Source organism: Hypomesus transpacificus, chromosome 11 (genome assembly GCF_021917145.1).
Source record: "Hypomesus transpacificus isolate Combined female chromosome 11, fHypTra1, whole genome shotgun sequence".
Classification (NCBI taxonomy): domain Eukaryota; kingdom Metazoa; phylum Chordata; class Actinopteri; order Osmeriformes; family Osmeridae; genus Hypomesus; species Hypomesus transpacificus.
In genome coordinates, this window is record NC_061070.1 from 15194677 (window position 1) to 15213441 (window position 18765).

The 18765-nt window shown below is 45.1% G+C and overlaps 1 protein-coding gene across 1 annotated transcript; it reads right to left on the minus strand.

Annotated features, from left to right (window-relative positions):
• Positions 1-1812: 1812 nt before the first annotated feature.
• LOC124474099 (probable E3 ubiquitin-protein ligase HECTD2) lies at positions 1813-18206 on the minus strand. Its single transcript, XM_047029982.1, has 21 exons — positions 17671-18206; positions 16309-16438; positions 14932-15070; positions 14727-14829; positions 14445-14534; positions 14159-14223; positions 13919-13964; positions 12754-12863; positions 12414-12562; positions 12102-12225; positions 11894-11990; positions 11645-11752; positions 11132-11264; positions 9878-9966; positions 7891-8049; positions 7165-7239; positions 6239-6326; positions 5561-5667; positions 4060-4175; positions 3520-3663; positions 1813-3371 (listed from the first exon to the last, which is right to left on the minus strand). The coding sequence occupies exons 1-21, from the start codon at positions 17755-17757 to the stop codon at positions 3251-3253; spliced, it is 2280 nt and encodes a 759-aa protein (XP_046885938.1). The 5' UTR covers positions 17758-18206; the 3' UTR covers positions 1813-3250.
• Between the last annotated feature and the right edge of the window lie 559 nt (positions 18207-18765).

The window sequence follows — 18765 nt, forward strand, 5'->3', positions numbered from 1 at the left end:
TTAGTGTTTGTTAACTTCCCATGCTTTGCTGCGTAGAAACATCCAACTGTGGAAGGCTGCAGAGCAGTGGAGGTTAAGTGAAGATGGTAGATGACCACCCTCCAGATCAAACTTGGCAGATCACATCAGACTCTGCTCATACAACCCCCCAAGCCCTCTGGGTCCCTGTTCCAGCTGTGGAATCTTATAGCCTCACAGTGTGTGTGTGTGTGTGTGTGTGTGTGTGTCTGAGAGAGAGAGAGAGAGAGAGAGAGAGAGAGTATTTTGGGCTGGCCTATAAATAGAGCATCATTGTCTGAATTGATCTACCCACCATGTTACCCACAATTAAGAAAAGGGAGGATGACTCCACTCATGGTAAACAGAATTCTTGCAAGGTACCTTTTGTAACTGAGAGTACACTGCATTGTGCCACCAGGACCACAAACCACAAGGGCCACCAGGTCTCCACTTACATATTCCTCATGTGAGTCCTATCTTCTGGCAGGCAACCAAGTCAATTATAAATCATAATAAAAAAAATAAATAAGAATTTAACATTTGTACGGCAGTAAAAAACATATTTCTAGCTAAAAGGCATTAAAATCCTAGAAAGCATCACACACGCACACACACATGCACATTCCAAACTGTCCAACCCAGCCCCTGGAAGAAACATAGAGGTGCAGTGTGTTCCCGTGTGTCCCTGGTCCCAGGTGTTGATTTGGCCCGGGCTCCTGGTGTGCCCCAGACCTCCTCCTGTCCTCACCCCCTGGCTCTGGGGGAGAGGTGAGGATGTTTACTTGTACGACCCTTTATTACAAGCAAAGGGCTTGACAGATGCCCACACATCTCAGAGAGAGAAAAACCCTCAGAGAGGACAGCTAACATTCTTAGAAGAGAGATTGTAAGGATTTCCTGGCCACAGCCTGGTTGTTTACCTAAATATAGTGTATATAGTTGAGCATTTTCCCATACTAAATATAAGTATACATGGAGATTGGTGTCTATTAAGGGACACATCAGTACTATACATTAACAATCTTGGACGAAAGATTGACATAGCATCAGTTGGATGTTGGATGGTTTCATAAACAGAGGGGAGAAGGTAAATGACAAGAAGTGGGACATGGAAAAGAAGGGGAGGGGAGCGGATAAGGGAGGGAGAGTTTGGTTTTAGACAAGGTTATACCAGGGGATATATGTGTTGGAACAAAGCCAGCATCTATTGCACATGAGGATTCCATTTGAAAGGTCAACTAGAAAGTTGAGCATGTCAGTACAAAGAACATGGTGTGATGAAGGAGCCTCCAAGCTCCAATGTGACCAGGGCAGGCTGGCTATTATAGGGTGCTGTGGGTAAGAGGTACAATGTCTATAAAAAGTATTCACCCCCCTTGGATGTTTTCCCCCTTTATTGCTTTTATACATGAAATCATCATCAATATATTTAGGCTTTTTTGACAAGAATTTGCCAAAAAAGCTTCATTCATGTCAAAGTGAAAAAATATATAGTGTAAAATAAGTGTTTGCATAAATCTTCACCCCCTTTAAAGTGACTGACCTAATTCAACAGAGGTCCAGCTAGTTGATGCCAGCAGTGTCACAATGAGTGAAATGGAGAGTGCAGTTGATGTGTGTCAAGTGATCGTAATATTAAAACCCCTGTGTCTGGGAGGTCCAGCGTCTGGGTCAGCAGTATTCCTACTGCAATTGCCACCCCCCATCTCCCAAAAGCTTCTCTCCCACCAACCCCTTTAGAACTCAGTTATTGTGACCTTTTGTCACAACTGTGTTTTAACATAAGCCTGACCAAGACTAAGATTTGTGATGCCATACAAGTTTATTGTTTTAAATGAGACAGTTATTATCACTCAAATCTAATAAATAACAGCACAACATTGAACATTGTTGGTCTATGATTATAAAACATATCTGGACAACAACCAGAAGCCTCAGAATGTGATGACCTTACACTGAACTCTCCCCCATGAACACAAATTTACATTCAAATAGCACGATCAAGCTCTATTATTCTAACAGAGCACCGACATTTATGGCATTGACCGAAATATGATACAACATTAGTCAGATCACTGTCATACAACATAATCACTGACAATAAATATGTGTATGGTTCTTGCCTTCCTTGTTTTGCCTGCCACACAAATACATATCTTGACAAATGTAAAACATAGAAAACATTGCCTTGATCAGTTAAACAATCTAATGTATATCAATTAAACAGAGAGAAGGCACTGGACTGATCAGGCTTGAATACATACAGTACAAAAATGACCAGAACGAGAAAGGTTTGTGTACAAATACGTCAGATGCTTGCCCAGTCAACTCTTCCTGTCATCTCTCCTGTCATCTCTTAGAAAGAATAGGCGGAGGAGAGTGTTGTTACTGAATCCAACAAGGGAGGCTTTGACCAACATTGAACTCCATATGTTAAAAATAATGATAAAAGATGGCAGTGGTAGGGGTTAACTTTGAAACTACCCAGCTGACCGACTGAACTGAAGAGGAGACAGAACGAGGTCTATACTGACCTAAATTCTTGCTTGGCTGAAAAAAAGGTAAGCACAGACTGGCCTGTCTTCTAACAGAACACCAAGCCGACAGGGGCCTGAATAATAATGTCATATTTATCTTTGAGGAAATTAGCTGACAACAAAACACAATACAGATCTACTGTATAACCTGGCACAGAATCGGTCTGCACTGCTGACAGAGACTTAAGATTGATCTGCTGCTCCTATCATATGACAGGCATATCAAAAACACCCAGAAATTGATCATTTCATGAGACAATCCATATCTCAGGAAAGGATAAGTAATGCTCTTTAACCAGCAAAGCCTTTTACAATCAGGGATAACAGTGTATAACAAATCAGAGAAAGAGAGAAATACAAAATACAAGCTCACAAAAAAAAAGAAGAAAAAAAAGAAGATAGGACTATTATAATCACTGAGAAGTTGCTGTTGTCTAGGTATGTCAGAGGGATTTGAAACTTCTTACATCTCTGTCTTGACAAACTGATGAATCTAGATCTATCAGGATGCCAGATGCCTGATGCCTTTGCCATTTCAGTCTAACAGTCCTAACATACATTAACACTAGAACATACATGAGAACCTCTCGATTCAAATCAGTTTGCAGGCAAATCAATTCCCTCAGAAAGTTGTGTGTGTGTGAGCGTGAGTATGTGTATGTGTATGTGTATGTGTGTGCGATATGTGTGCGAGTGCGTGGCAGGTTAGTGAATCACTCGAGACCAAAGCCCTCTGCGTTGGAGATGGCGATCGTCAGCTTGTGCTTCAGCTCCTTCCTGCTCCGGTAGGGGGGGAGACAGATCTGGTTGAAGCAGGTGTGGGAGATGGGCAGCCTGGAGACAGAGAGGCACACAGGTCAGGAGCGTGGGAACAGAGCATGGGGGGGGGGGGGGGGGGGGGGGGGGGGGCACACACAATGGAGAAAGAGAGAAACAGAGAGTGCTAGGAGGGAGATGAATAAAGAGAAATGGTGAGCGTTACCAGTTGGTGGAGACGTCAATCTTGGCAATCTTGAAGTTGAGGTCGGCCATCCCTCCCACAGGGATTCGATCACTTCCTGTGGCAAAGTGAAGCAGCTTCTTCTGCAGTTCCAGGGGGAAGGCCAACACTACCTCCCAGAAACAGCTACACACACACACACACACATCATTTGATTCCCAATGGATCTGCTCTTGTTAGAACAGGTGCAGTCAATGATTCATTCCACAGACGGTAGCTTGAAAGACACGCTCCCAGCCAATGTGTCCTCTACCCCTCCAACATAACCCTGGTACCTAAATATAGCTGCCTGGCTGTTGTAATACCTCTCTTGGTTGTAGGATTAATAGAGGGCAGGAAAAGAGATACCACTATACCTGGAATGACTTGGTACGTATAAACTAAGAACGATGTGCCTCTCTTTGTGTGCAGTGTGTTGTAGCAGGCCCTTATCGAGCAATGCAACGTTAAGACTTCAGATGATTGAATAACGTTTCAATATCCGTTTGTTGAATCTCGAGTGCTATTCTCTCCGTTCCTCACCGGACTGTGGGGTCGGTCTTGTTGTAGCCCTCGTACTGGGCAGCTCTCTGCAGGGCAGTCATATCCAGCTCAGGGCTGCCGCAAACCAGCATCTCCACCTCCTCTGGTCGCAGCAGCTACAGAACCACAAGCAGCTTTACGACCACAACACAGCCAGAACGCATTCACACATCTTCCGGAGGGAGACACGGCAGCGTTGCAAACATAACCGCCATTACAACTGTGACTGCCATCACAATTAGCATTCACAAAACAACCTTGACAATAAACACAAACACAACACAACCATGACAACCAGTAGCCAAGCAGTTGCACCCTGAACAGTTGGACCTCAAGGCCCTTGGCTTGACTGACTGTCATTTAAACTATGCTAAAACAAAGTTAACCCACTGCTAACCCACTCTGTTATTTGATTCTCTGACCGTTGCTATATTTGACCCTGAACGTTACACAAAACCCTAAGAGACATCTATACACGTATGTGAGGTATGTTTATCTTTTGTAGATGAACGGTAAACCAAATCCACCTTGGGTTTGTGGGGGCGTCCAGAAACATTTAGCAGGCTTAGAAAAAACAAATCAGTGAGAGAGCAGCAAAGTCGTAACTGGGCCTGAAAGATTGTGTACAACACAGACAGCAGGACGGCTGCCCCTGCTCAAGGTTAGCATCATCTCCTCTCAACATCGCCTGACTGGATGTTAGCTCTGTACTGTAAGGGGTCCTCAAGTCACCAAGAGGCTGTCAGCACGATCACCTAACGCTTGCTCACTTCCAGATAGTGTTTATCTGGTGCTTATAGTCAAACTAGTGCATGTGGGAGTGGATGATACTTGCAATCGATGGAGGGCACACTTTGTTCACTAAGAGGGTGAAGAACATGGCTGAAATGAGCCTCAACTCACAGATGAAATATTCGATCTGTCTACTTTGTCGTTAGCACAGACAGATTGCAGTTCAGTTGGGAGAGGATCCTTACCACAGTGTGTGTGGAAGTATGTGTGTATGCACAGATTACATGCGTAGGTGTGTATGTATGTTATAAATTCAACACAAGATAGCTGTAGTCTCTCAGTCTCAAACTCAGCATCTATCCTTATCCACCACTTCATTAACCGGGCCTGCTTAGACAGAGGCTGGAACTAATCTGAGCTCAAATCGATATAGTGTGATGGAATGTGGGGGTGCTGATTTCAGACCAATTTCAGCAGGTGACATCCATACTGGGTGATCCATACTAGGTGATCCATACTGGGTGATCCATACTGGGTGATCCATACTGGGCTGGGAGGAGGTGGGGTCTACCTGACACCAGCGGGCTGGATGTTACAGCACAGTGACTGAGGTGTACATGTTTACAGTTATCACTTTGACACATACTCACACAAATACACCCACATGAACATACACATGCACACACACATACATCCACTCCTGCAAACACATTCGCACACACAGTATACACACAGACACACAACACACAGACAGATGATCAAGACTCACCAGCAGAGCATCAGACGCACACACACTGTGGAAGCCGTGGTAGAAAGCAGCAAACTGCTTATAAATCGACCTATTCAGCAGGAAATCTACATACAGCTGGACATACTCTGTAAGGAGAGAGACAGAGAGGCAGAGATAATGGGTGAGGATTATTTCATTACATATTTGTGGCCGGTCATGCTTCCAAATGCAGGAGTGATTTTTTTACACAAAGAAGCATTGTGCTATAATGAACAGCAAGAAACTGTTTTAGAAAAAAAGTATTTTCATTTGCAGTGCTAGCTGAGTTCTTGAAGGTTTATTGGAAACCTTGGGGCCTTAAGTACATCTGGACATTCTGTCGTTCTTAGTTGCTAGAGTAAATCCCATAAAGATAAACTGGTCATTTCAATTCAATGACTTCAATCAAAACTGGGGTATCATAATGACAAAGATGGCGTATCACAGTCTTAAAGCTGCTAGTGCGAGTCAGGTGGCTGAGCGGTTAGGGAATCGGGATAGTAATCAGAAGGTTGCCGGTTCCATTTTCTCTATGCGAAATTAAGTTGTGTCCTTGGGCAAGGCAATTCACCCTACTTGCCTCGGCGAGAATGTCCCTGTTCTTAAGGTAAGTCGCTCTGGATAAGAGCGTCTGCTAAATGACTAAATGTAAATGTAGTGTGGGTCCAGTCCACCCACCCTTCCTGTTGAGCTTGGTGACTGGGATCCTGTCTCCGCCAGCCTTCAGGTTGGTGGACTTCACGACCCCCAGCTCTTCCTGGAAAACCTGCAGATGAAACCTGGAGATAGCATCCCTTATCTCAAGAGATAATTATGCATAGAGATAACTGAAGAGCCATTGAAGGGACATGGCGGGAGGGAGAGTGTGGGAGTAGCTTTTCTGGGGATGAACGTCAATATATGAGTGATGATTAACACCAATATGGATGTGTGCTTTCAGCTAGCATATATAGGAGTTCACTTAGTTCAGCTGTACCACAGTCAGCATTGGCATTTACATGATGCGTATGATGCATTGGCATTTACAGTACAGTTAATAAATAACAAAGCATCATTACAACATGACGTTTTAGTCTTCCACTCCCACTCCCATGATGAAATGGCACACCTGATACATGGCAGACTGATTGGAAGCAGTGCCTACATCAGACTCTCGGAAGACATGTCCATACCAGACTCTGTGGCTGTGCTCCCATGAGAGCTTTGGGGCAGCCCTGACACCAGGGAGTTTCACACTCTGGTGTTGCTCTTCAGAAGGGCGTGAGAAATACAGTTCTATAGATTCAAAACCCTCTATACACGCACAGACCCACAACCACACACAGACACACACACACATCTGCATACTCTACCCTCACATTTTTGGGCACTCAATACCTAGCGAGAATACACACACACTTACACACACACACCCAAACACGTCATTAGCAGCGGTGATGCAGAAGAGAGTTTATTCTCAGAGTGTGAGAAGTGTGTGTCATGAGGAGTCGTCGAGATCTCATTAGATCAGAGCTGAGATCGCACCTCTCAACAAGCAGACTGCCCCACCACAAGTGAAGCTTCAGCCTTGACGCCATGCCATGTGTTGGGAGATGGGAGCGTACCTGGAAGGTCAGGTAGAAGTCTTCTTCTACGTTCCCTTCGTAGCTCAACAGATCTCCTAGGCCACGAGCCAGGTCCTGCAACAGGGGAAACACCCACATCAGTCACTCGCCAGAGACCTTATCAAACAAATCAGGTTGTATAACAGAAAACATACACGAGCGTACGCTAACGCACACACACACACACGGTACATAAACACAGACACATCAACATGCTGAAAAGGGTCAACCACTTTCTGTTATGTTTACACTCAGTGGAAGCCAAAACTACTATAAGTAGGTCAGCATTTGACACAGTTACTGTAATCAATTAACCCTGATGAAACCAGGTCAACCAGGTGTTTGTCTCAAACAAAGAGTGTGTTTAAGTGCTAGTAAAACTTTAACCAAACACTGCATTTTACCAACATTGCAGACATATTTAAAACTCAACAACATCAAATACTATGGGTGTTATGTTTTTTACCAAATACCATCAAGCTAGTTGCTCCATCCCAAATTATAACGTTTTTAACCTTGCAAGACAAAAGTTAATATCTGCCTCCCTCTAGTGGCTAAAGTAGTTTGGGCTCTGAGGAATGCTTTCAGCTCATTTCAATGCCCCAGAAAAAACAATATACATGCATCTTATCAAACAGAGACACACATTAATGGGGCTAAAATGGGGTTACTTTAAGTACTGTAAATGTATCACCAGGGGCCCTTATGCAATCAGGATCCAAGTACCGGCATGATCTGTTGCAGGTCCTCCAGGGTAGGGGATGCCATGCCAACGGTGGTGTTCTGGTCACAGGGCAAGATGGGTGGAGTGAGGAGCTTCTTGAAGCAGTAGGGTGGAAAATGGATGTCCAGGGCAATGCTGTTGTACACAGCCAGACCCATCAGCTGGAACAGTCAAGGCTAAGGAGATGATGGACCCAGGAACAGGCTGGCTGAACATGAAACACACTGAAGGATTTGGTCCAGACTGGTGTTTTTAAATCATCAATAAAAGTTTTTGAGGCTGATTCCCTGATCTGTAAAGCTGTTATTTTGTGTTTCCTGGTTAAATAATGGTTAATTACAATAAATAAAAAAGACTTGGGCTGGTTGTAGGGAACTAAGAACAGCTGGTCCTGGACCTGTGCAAGTGGCCAATGTTGTCCCAGAACAGGAATGGTGTCCGAGAAAGAGAAACAGGCACGACACATCAAACAAACAAACTTCTCCAGGGTTTGCTTGACACTTGCCAACGTTCTAACGTTCTAATGTTCTGTAAGAAGGACATAACCGTCCTGTCCAGACTTAGAGCGAGACTCCAGCCCAGTGTACACATACTCTGCACTGCCGTGTCATTGTGAGTCCAACACAAACACACAGCATGTGGACGGAGTGTGCTGTGTGAGTGGGTGGCGAATGGCTGGGCGGCTTTCCAGTTAGCACACAGAGGGCCCTGCGGCACAACATGTTTTACACCGTGTGTGTGTATGTGTGTGTGGTGTACACGTTTTGACTGTGTAAACCAACACCTTTACCCACAAAGCACTGCAGGTGGACAGGTCATTCAAAGCATTGATTTCTGATTTCTATGAAAAACACACAACTACACCCACACACACAAGCATTCCCAGCTGTTCTGGCTCCATATGGTCACCATATGAAGTGTGATGTTGCAGTTCAGAAAGCAAGCACGCACAGTTCTCTTTATCCACACACATACAGACACACACATTAAAACCTACTATAAAACAAATATACATGCATTACTGGTGTAAAAGGTTAATCACTAATACTGAGAAAGACAGAGAATGACAGAGAAAGAGAGAATAAGAGAGAGAGAGACAGTGACAGAGAGAGAATGAGAGAGACAGAGAGAGACAGAGAGAGAGAGAGAGAGAGAGAGAGAGAGAGAGAGAGAGTGAGAGTGAGAGAGAGAGAGAGAAAGAGAGAGTGAGAGTGAGAGAGAGAGAAAGAGAGAAAGAAAGAGAGAAAGAGAGACTAATGTGTTTAAGGATGAGGAGATCCAAAGGGATCAATAGGCTCAGATCTAGCAGCTCCCTGTCCTTTCACTCCCTCAGGCTCAGACAAGGCCTGGCACAACCCCATGACCACTGGCCAACTTGTTAAAGGGCACTTAGCTGGTTATTCAGGTTAGCGTGCAGACACACACACACACACACACACACTCACAAACCGGGTGTTATGTAACTCAGAGGTTTGAATGGCCCCAGATGGCCTATATGGCTAACTGGAAATGATCTATTTCATTCTGTCTTCCTACATGATTCCATTAAAAATACACGTAGAACAAAACAGCCGTTCAAGAAAGAAGACAAGAAATAGCCAAGTCTCATAAACATACTGCTGACACTTTATAAACCATATTGTGGCTTTCATCCTGCTTAAGTCATCGGCATGAACTGCTTTTAATAATATGGTGAGTACCTAATCCTGTAGGTCTTAACTGATATATAGATAGATAATAAGTATTTGGAAAGATATACTTCTTCTATGAAAGGGCAGGACACATTTATAGTTATGGAAACACATCAAAATATCTGTTAACACAGTGTGGTTTCCTCACAGGACAGCCCTGTGGTGTGTTCCAGCTCATCTAGCTCAGACCCAAATGGTGTGTGTGTGCGAGCGTGTGTGTTTCAGGTTTGACTGCTGTATGTCTGAGATTGTTGACCTACATTCTAAGTGGGACTATTGGTTTGAAGTGGAAGGATACAGTCCCAACCAATTGGAACTCAGAGTAGTTGTCACACTTCCAGCTAGTAAACCAATGGCAACGGGAATCCTTCAAGTAGGTGAACATGCCTGAAAAAAAAGAACATGTGAACAAACCCTTATTTGCTACTCCTCTACACACAGCTTTCTACAACACATCAATTTACGATCTATTACTGTAATGTTCTATGAAAACTATGGATACTCTAAATAGAATTTTAGAACGTGTTCAGCAGTTCTCTCTGAGCCACATGAATGCAATGACCTTCATACTGGAAACCATATGGCAAGCTTGACAGCTCTGCTATGAAAAGTGGACATGCACATACATTATCCTGCGACATGGTAAAGACAGGTTGAACTGAAACTGAATAAGCGAGGGGGAGAAAAAGAGAGACCGAGAGGGAGACAGAAAGAAAGACAGATACAGACAGAAAAAGAGAGAGAGGCAATGAGAGACAGAAAGAGAGACAGAGAGAGAGACAGACAGACAGACAGACTGAAAGAGAGACAGAAAAAGACAGAAAGAGACAGAAAGAGAGAGAGAGAGAGACAGACAGAGAGAGAGGGACAGAGAGAGAGAATGTCTGAATGTACAGAAGCGTCTGTGCTGTATATAGGGGGTTTCCCCGTTTTAATGGGGAAGCCACAGTTTTGATGTAGTCTAGGCAGACTGCCTGGCCCTCGAAAACACAGCCATGGAAAGAACTACTCAGCTCTGAGGACAGAGGGAGTCTGAGAAAGAGAGAGACAGAAGCTGAGGCAGAGAAAGAGAGAGAGAGACAGAAGGAAAGTGAGGCAGAGAGAGAGAGACAGAAGGAACGTGAGGCAGAGAGAGACAGAAGGAAAGTGAGGCAGAGAGAGAGAGACAGCAGGAATGTGAGGTGGTGAGGGAGAGAGAGATCCTTGCTGCAAAATCAGAGGCTCCAAAATCAACAAGCAACACTCCAGTGTTTCCCAGTTACTGCTTCTTCACTGCCAGAGTGAAAGTGGCTCAATGGATAATAATCCTGATCGCCTGGACTTTCAATTGATGGTTGTTTACTTTCCATTTTCTACTATTTTCAGATTTACTCTTGAATATTGTGAGCCCACTTGTGTGTTACTATAGTTGGTACCACTTTCGAATGAGAGGAAGCGAATCAAACTCTTTAGCACCAGCCACCGTGTCTATCTCATATCTACTTGAATAAAAGTTATCCAGTGTGCGAGTGTTCCACGATTAATGCCCCCGTCTTAATGATTAGCTCCTGACCGTAGTCTGTATGGAAGATCTGTCGGACCAGCAGCAGGAACCACTCCTTGGTGAGTCCGCCCATGTCCAGCCCTGCCTCCCCAACAAAGGTCACCTTCATCTTCTTCTTCAAGTCTGCCTTCTTCCTGGTCAACTGGGAAGGGGGGGGGGGGGGGGGGGGGGGGACAGAAGCCCAGCATTTTACACCATGGGACCATTTTCCAAATGAAGCCATGGTGACTGGTTTCCAGAGCTGAGGATCAGATGGTCGAGCGAGGGAGAGCGGCCCTGCCTGTCTTGCACTCCGTCTGGCAGTGGCAGGCCTGGATCTGCAACTTCGTTCACCATTAGGCTCTCACACAGCAGTAACACTGAGTAAGCTGTCAGACAGTTACAGTCCTCACAGGACCCAACAGCTACAGAGCCCGGACCCCTGGCCCTGACTACACAGGACATCCACACATCAACACCTTTCCTTGGAGGACTTGTGTGTGTGTGTGTGTGTGTGTGTGTGGAGGGGGGGGGGGGGGTTACCTCGTCCAGTGAGTCGCTGAGCAGTTGGGCCCGTCGTACCCTGATGTTGAGGAAGAGGAGGTTCATGTCTACCCTCTGTCTGCGAGACACTTTGTTCACCAAGCTTTGCTGGAACACACCATCAGAATGGGCTTCAGTTGAACAGAATACACATTTGTTTGTCTGTGTGTGTATGCGTCTGTGTGTGCATGTGAGTGTGTGGGTGTGTGTACGTGAGTGCATGTGTGTATATATGTCTGTGTGTCTCACTCTGGCCATGCTGATCATCTGCTGTTCAGAATCTCTCTGGATGATGGCCTTCTTCACCACTGTGGAGAGGATGAAGGGGAACTGGCAGAAGGAGAACCTGGGAGCAGACAGGGGGAGGGAGGAGGGAAGGATGAGGGCATGGAGGAATCTTGTGGAGAAGACACCATAACAGAAGGAGGAGGTTGCTGTGAGAAGGCAAGGGTCTGACCTGTTGGAGTTGCCGTGGTTCTGCCAGGTGCGGTACTGCTCCATAAAGTCGATGTGGTCCAGGGTGATGTTGTAGAACTCGGTGAAGGACAGGATGGCGGGGGATGAGACGCTGTTGGCAGCGTCTGAGGAGGGCAGAACAGCAGGACAGAGCTGCAGTTACACACTTAGGCCAGAGGAAATGGACGAGATGTTTATCTGAGGGCCTGCTATGTGATTTGTGTGTTCAGGTGGTAGTGGGTCCATTGGGGATGATACCACGTCCATAAATTGTGTGTGTGTGTGTGTGTGCGTGTGCGTGTCTGTCACTTACTAAACAGAGCGAGAACCTTGGTGGCGGAGGGGATCCACCAAGAGCACTTGGCCAGAGGAGGAAGATCATCCGGCTCGGCGGGAAACAGTCGGGTGGAGATGAACTGAAGGAGACGCTCCACCAGCTGCCGGAATCGCCTCTGAGACAGCCTGACACACACACACACATACACACACACACACTTTGAGGGGTGTGTTTGGAAAATTCAGCAATTTTGATCATCTGATCCATTCTCGTTTCTAATTACAAACGAGCAGAAAAACAGAAAGACAGCTCTCATATTAACACACGTTGGCATCAGGGTTGAGGGAGGTACCCAAGGCCAACAGGAAGTACTTACTTCTTAAACCAATGGACCAGGAAATGGTGGTCTGCCTCAGACAAGGACGCCATCTGTCTGAGCAGGTGGGCAAAGATCACATAGGTACTGGTGCTGGAGTACTGTGGGTTCTACCACACACACACACACACAAACACACACACACACACACACAGACAGAGAAAAATGCAAACGGTCATTCTTACATAGGGAGAGATGGGAGACTTTTGAGAGAGATGTTGCAGAGAGAGAGAGGGCAAAACTGTGTACGGGGGACACAGACATTTCCAGAACATTGACCGCTTTTGTCCAGTCTGTTGATTCAGTCCTGTGACATGAACTAAGAGCATACAGTATATCATGCACCCTGTCCTCCAAGACCACGTCATCACAGGAAATGACCTCATCCCATCTCCATGGAAGACACAGGACATGGCATCAGACTGCCTGCGCAGGCGGCAGCGTCTGTGTGTGTGTTTCTGTGTATGTGTGTCTGATTGTGCTGATGTTGAACTCCATTCAACAGTCTCAATGTGAACACACGCGGCGTGCACAGTCCATACACAATCTCACACACTCTATGGCTTGCACTGCGTTTTGCGCTAACCTCGTTCATTCTTCCCTAACTCCTTAGCAGTGCATGGCTGCTGTCTCTATCAGTGCCCCAGCAGACCACAGTGGAGACAGGCTGAGGAGCAGAGAGGGAGGTACCATCCAATTACAGCAGAGCTCCTTAATGCCTGATTCTAATTCTGATTCTCTGTGTGGAAGCGTGCCTGCCAGTCCGAGTTCCACTCTGTCTGAGTCTGGGTCTGCTTGTGGCAGGCCTGGTTGGCAGGCTGGCTGCGGTTAGGAGAGGCAGCAGCAGAATAAAGAGCCACATGACTCTCTACGCAGGAAATGACAGGGATTAATGGAAAGCAAGAATCTGATGACGGGGTTGCCGGGCTGCAGTTGGTTATTTCTGTCCCCAAACGTTTAAGTATAAATGACACTGGAGATGGGCTGGGCCCTAAGTGAAACGTTCTTCACAGAAGACAGAAGATGAACAGAAATGTTGTTTTCTGAACAAAGGCTATTATTTTCATTTATATTAGGTAAAAGATAATGAGATATTTGTATAGAGGAGCGTGTGATTCTGTATGAATATGTTTGTGTTTGACAAAAGAGGACAGTTCAATCTCACCTGAACCAACACAAAGTATGCTCTCAGGTCATCTTTCGTTCTAGGACTGCAAACAAAAACACAAACACATTCACCTGAAACCACAGGACATTCTGTGCAGTTTAATGAACTAGTCTGTTTAATGAGTATCCAGTCCAATGCAGTCCATGGTGAATAAATGACAGGAATATCTCCTCAGTGTTAAACCGTTGCTCCCCCCAGGGCTCGGTGGTTGCAGCTGCAGACGACATCTGAACTCACCCCTTCCATTCCCTCAGCAGGCTGTTGATGATGCCCTTCAACACAGACTTCTGGATGTCCGGGGGCTGCAACACCACAAACACCACAACAAAGCACAGTCAAACATGCCCAGACAACAACATTTATCCTTTCATTTGTTTGCCATAAACAAATGAAAGGATAAATGTCCATGCCTTCACTCTTTCATGTACCGCTTTTTTTTACTTTATCATTTTAAATACAGTATCATATTATTTTGCTGTTTTTGTCATACAGCAGCCTCGGACATTCCCAACACGGTACTTACTGTGAAGAGTAAGGCATCATAAACAGCGTTGACAAACTTGGAGTTGACTCCAGAGTCCTCTGTGGTGTTAAATGGAGCGTTGGCCTCTCTCTAAGCGCAGAGGGAAAGAGGGACAGTGTATAGGGTTTCCCATCATTAAAAAATATTTTATTTCTGGGCGTTTTAACAACAACTCCAACTGTTTTCTCATAAGGCGCCCTGGCAAGTCGAAGCCTTGTCTGCCAGCATGTATGTGTGTGTGTGTGTGGGTGTGTGTGCACGCTACTGTGTGTCTTACTGTACCTTAAAGGCAGCATTGATTTCTATAAAGGAGTCAAAAGTGGTGAGGTAGAACTGCCTGACGTCCTTGAAGTCTCCTGACACGGTAGCTCGTTCCACATCCTCCCTGACACAACACACACACACACACACCACATACAGTATGAGGGACTGTGGGGGATATGTCATGTTGTGATAGGATTAAGCTGGTGGGAGGAAGGACACTTACTGGAATTCTTTGGTTGTCTTGGTGCGGAGCGGGATGATAGGGTCGGATGGGAACGGGGCTTTGACCTCAGGGGGAAGAGTGTCAATGGAAACCTTTTGTTTCTGTCTGACGTCAGTACTGATAGGTGGGAGCTCCCTCCCTGAAGAAGTAGGATAGATGGACACACACACAAACACACCAAAACACACACACACACACACATACACAAGTATGGAACACAAGCCAATCAGTAAGCAATCCCTCTGGACATCGTATACGTCGTAGGCTCTCAGTAGCCAGGGACAACCGAAGAACAATTCTGTCTTAAAAGGTGTTCCTTGAATCAGTCATCAACCAACATCTCTCAGATGGCCCATCATTTTTAAAGGGACACCTTATTACACCTCGCACTGTAGGGCAGAACCCTCTTCCCATTCTTCTGTAGCCGACTCCCTCCCCCTCTCTTGTCGATGCTTCCTCATCAGGGAGACATCAAACAACTGTGTCTGATGATAAGGGTTGAGGAGCAGATGGGGAAAAGACAAGGGCCTGTCTCAAGGGTCGATCATTATATTTCGGTGGCTAAGGCTTGGAATTAATCAGGCCTAATGACTCAAACTGCGCTTTCCTGCTATATATACTGTAAGATAAGATACTATGGGGGATGTCTCCTACAGGGTTTCTTTGGAAAAAGTGTCTTTGTACTGTGAAACTGAAATATGAATGTTTTCTGATCGAAGGTCATCCCGCCTTATTGTAACAGAGAGTAACAATAAAGTAGGTGAAGAAATGTAACACAGGAAGTTAACAAATCTAAGTCTGTTCTGGCGTGGTGAATGTACTAGTGTTTTCTGTGTGCTTTTACAGTATGTGTGTGTCTGTGTGTGCTTTCATATGGCTTTAATTTGACTGAAGTTTGCACAATCATTTTGGCAGTTGTAGCCCTGGTGACAAAATCAGTTCAAACAAAGCTGACAACCCCTTTCCCCAGATTCCCTCAGTCACAATGTCACTCTGCACACACTGCTGCCTTTACTATATAAACAACATCTATAGCCAGTCATTTATAGTCTATCAGCAATGTAAACAAAGGAAGCAAAACGTTGTTTCCTGGACATGCAGCAGCTACAGTACTGTATGTGTTCTGGGAGAGAGAGCAACGAAGGAGCGAGCCATTGCCTCAACTGTAGAAGGACATTGGTTTTGGGAGGAACCATTAGCAGGCTTGAGTCTATTTACTCAATTTATATGAATGTCAATATAGAGTGGTCCAATATAGTTAAATGACATTGTCACTCCATGGGTAGGAGAGTTATAACCGATAATGAAATGACATGCACTCCATGAACGTTAGATACTATGGAAGTAGGTGTCATCTAAATGTGTGAAGTGACTCACCATGGCGCCCCCCTGGTCCGCCAGGCTGTGTGCCCGCTGTGCCCCGACCCCCAGCCTCCCTCCTCTGGCTCAGCGTGGAGATGAAGGTGCCCAGCGAGGGGAAGGGCTGCTTTGTACCATGCCCCGGACCCTGGTGCAGGGATGGGACATCATCACTAGAGCACGGCGCACTTCCACTGAACGCTATCCTGTACATCTATCCTGTACATCCTGAAGACAAACAGTATGTGTGTGTTTGTTCGTGTGTGTTTGTGTATGTGTGCACATGTGAAACAGAGGAAAAGAGACAGTGACATGACAGAGATCATGGACACAGTGATTCTTGGTGTCTCCAAGAATGGTGTCCTCTCCGCTTAATGACAGCATTTCCTTTATAAAACCCTGACTGCTGGATCAAAACACAGCCACACATATCACTGCACCCATTTAGTCTCTTTCTCTCTGTCTCTGCATACATCTCCTTCCTTTCTCCTCTATTCCCTCGCTTCTCTCCAACCTCTTCCTCTCTCCTTCTAGTCTTTGTGACCATGCCAGAGTCCATACTTTATGAGAGAAGAACGGTCTGTGTCTGTGGAAAAATAGGCTGCCTCGTCTCTAAATCTGTTCCCCATGCTGCCTCTCTTGGACAGTTATACTGTCTATATCACCGCAATGATGCTACTGTGTGAATGTGTGCTGCTGGGTAAATCAGTGGGACAGAGAGAAGTAGGGGAGCGAGAGAAAGGGGTGGGGGGGGGCAAAAAAAGGTGATACAGGGAGCTGTGTACTGTATTCATGTATGTGTGAAGGGGGGGGGGGGGGGTCTTGGGGCTAGGATAGGTATCGGGGGTTCAAGTTATGACATTTCCAGACATTTCAAAAGTGCATTGGTGAATATTATTCGCACATGTCTCTTCTCTGAAGGATGGGGACTCAAATTCAGCTGACTAGGACAGACAGTGTGTATATACCATGCCTGTTTAGAAAACTTGATCTTAACAGGCTTCAAAGGAGAAATGAGGCTTTAATCAGAAATTGAGTTACTACACTGAAAATACATTCTGTCTAAATAAATGTTTAATTAAATTAAAGTAAACACTTTTCTTTCACCCGTCAACTATGTACACATTTCAAATTATCTCAAGGAACCTGATACAAATGACCTGTACATGCAAAGTATAAAATAACTGAATATAACCACAAACACAAAAGTAAACATTTTTGAAAAGGCCTAGAAACTGTACTTGACTCCTGATCCTTGATCTTATACTGCACTTTTTATATTGCACCTTAGTGCCTCGCTTTGGATAAACGCATCTGCTACATGAATTCATTGTAATGTAAAGTAGGCTATATGAAGTGATTTATTTTTAAATGACTCACCATCAGAGTTGATGTATGAAATATTGGTGGAAGCCTGGCACGTTCCCTTTCCTCCTCCGAAAGGGCGAAATTATATTCAGTCATCATCTAGTGCACCGATTCAATCTAATCTTATAAATTAAGTCGTTTGCAAACTAAAGGAGTCTATCGATAAGTTATCAACTCAGTGAATAAGACGAGAGTCTACATATTTTATCCAGGTATAGTTCATGAATACCGCACGCTCGTTGAATTTGTTGTCCGTTATTTGTCCTATTTTGGAGACTCAAATACAATTATCGGTCTTCCGTCGTCACTGTCTTTCTGGCAGGTGGGCTGGCGTGCAACCTGTCACTTTCTGTCAAATGACGTTTTTCCTACTTGTAGCCTGTACTGTAAACTACTGACACACAGATTGTGTTCTATACAACCACAGTTGTTAGTTAAATTACACTTTTAGGACAGCATTTTTTCTCTAACGCACGGTTTTCGTCGTCCTTTGTAACGGCTGCACAGCTGCAAGCTGGCGCCATGTTGTCAAGAGGCGGTGCATGGAAACCAGCTTGGAAACGGAGGCTGTCTCCAGTCTCCGCGTAAAGACATCCTGCGTCATTGGTGCAATTTAACTTATATCCATAGTTAGGCAAACAACCGAGTCTGGGCGCACGTCCAAGTGTTTAGTGAACGTATGAGCGTTAAGGTATTTGCTCTCTAGTAAGTTGTAATTAACCAAAATTGTGGAGCTGTGGGAACTTTTGGTAAGGCCACTTGCAACTGGCTGCAGAATTTAAACTAACAAAGTAAAACAAATCCTAAACACCACACAAGCTTGTAACAAGGTACACCACATTAAATACAAAAAGATTGTTTATGTGTGTCACATAAGCAATGTTGACACTCCATAACTTTTTTATTGTAAAAATATAATGTCAGGACCTCAATTGTTTTTTCTCCACAAGGCTCTATTTTGTCCAAAGCCTGATGGATATAATCTGTATGTTTAATCTGTACTGATGTATAATCTGCGGTTAGGGCCCCCACCCCTGAGCTGTACACCACCGCCAGAAGTGCCAGGTCAGTGGGCAGCTAGGGAACAGGGAGGGGCTACCGGAACCT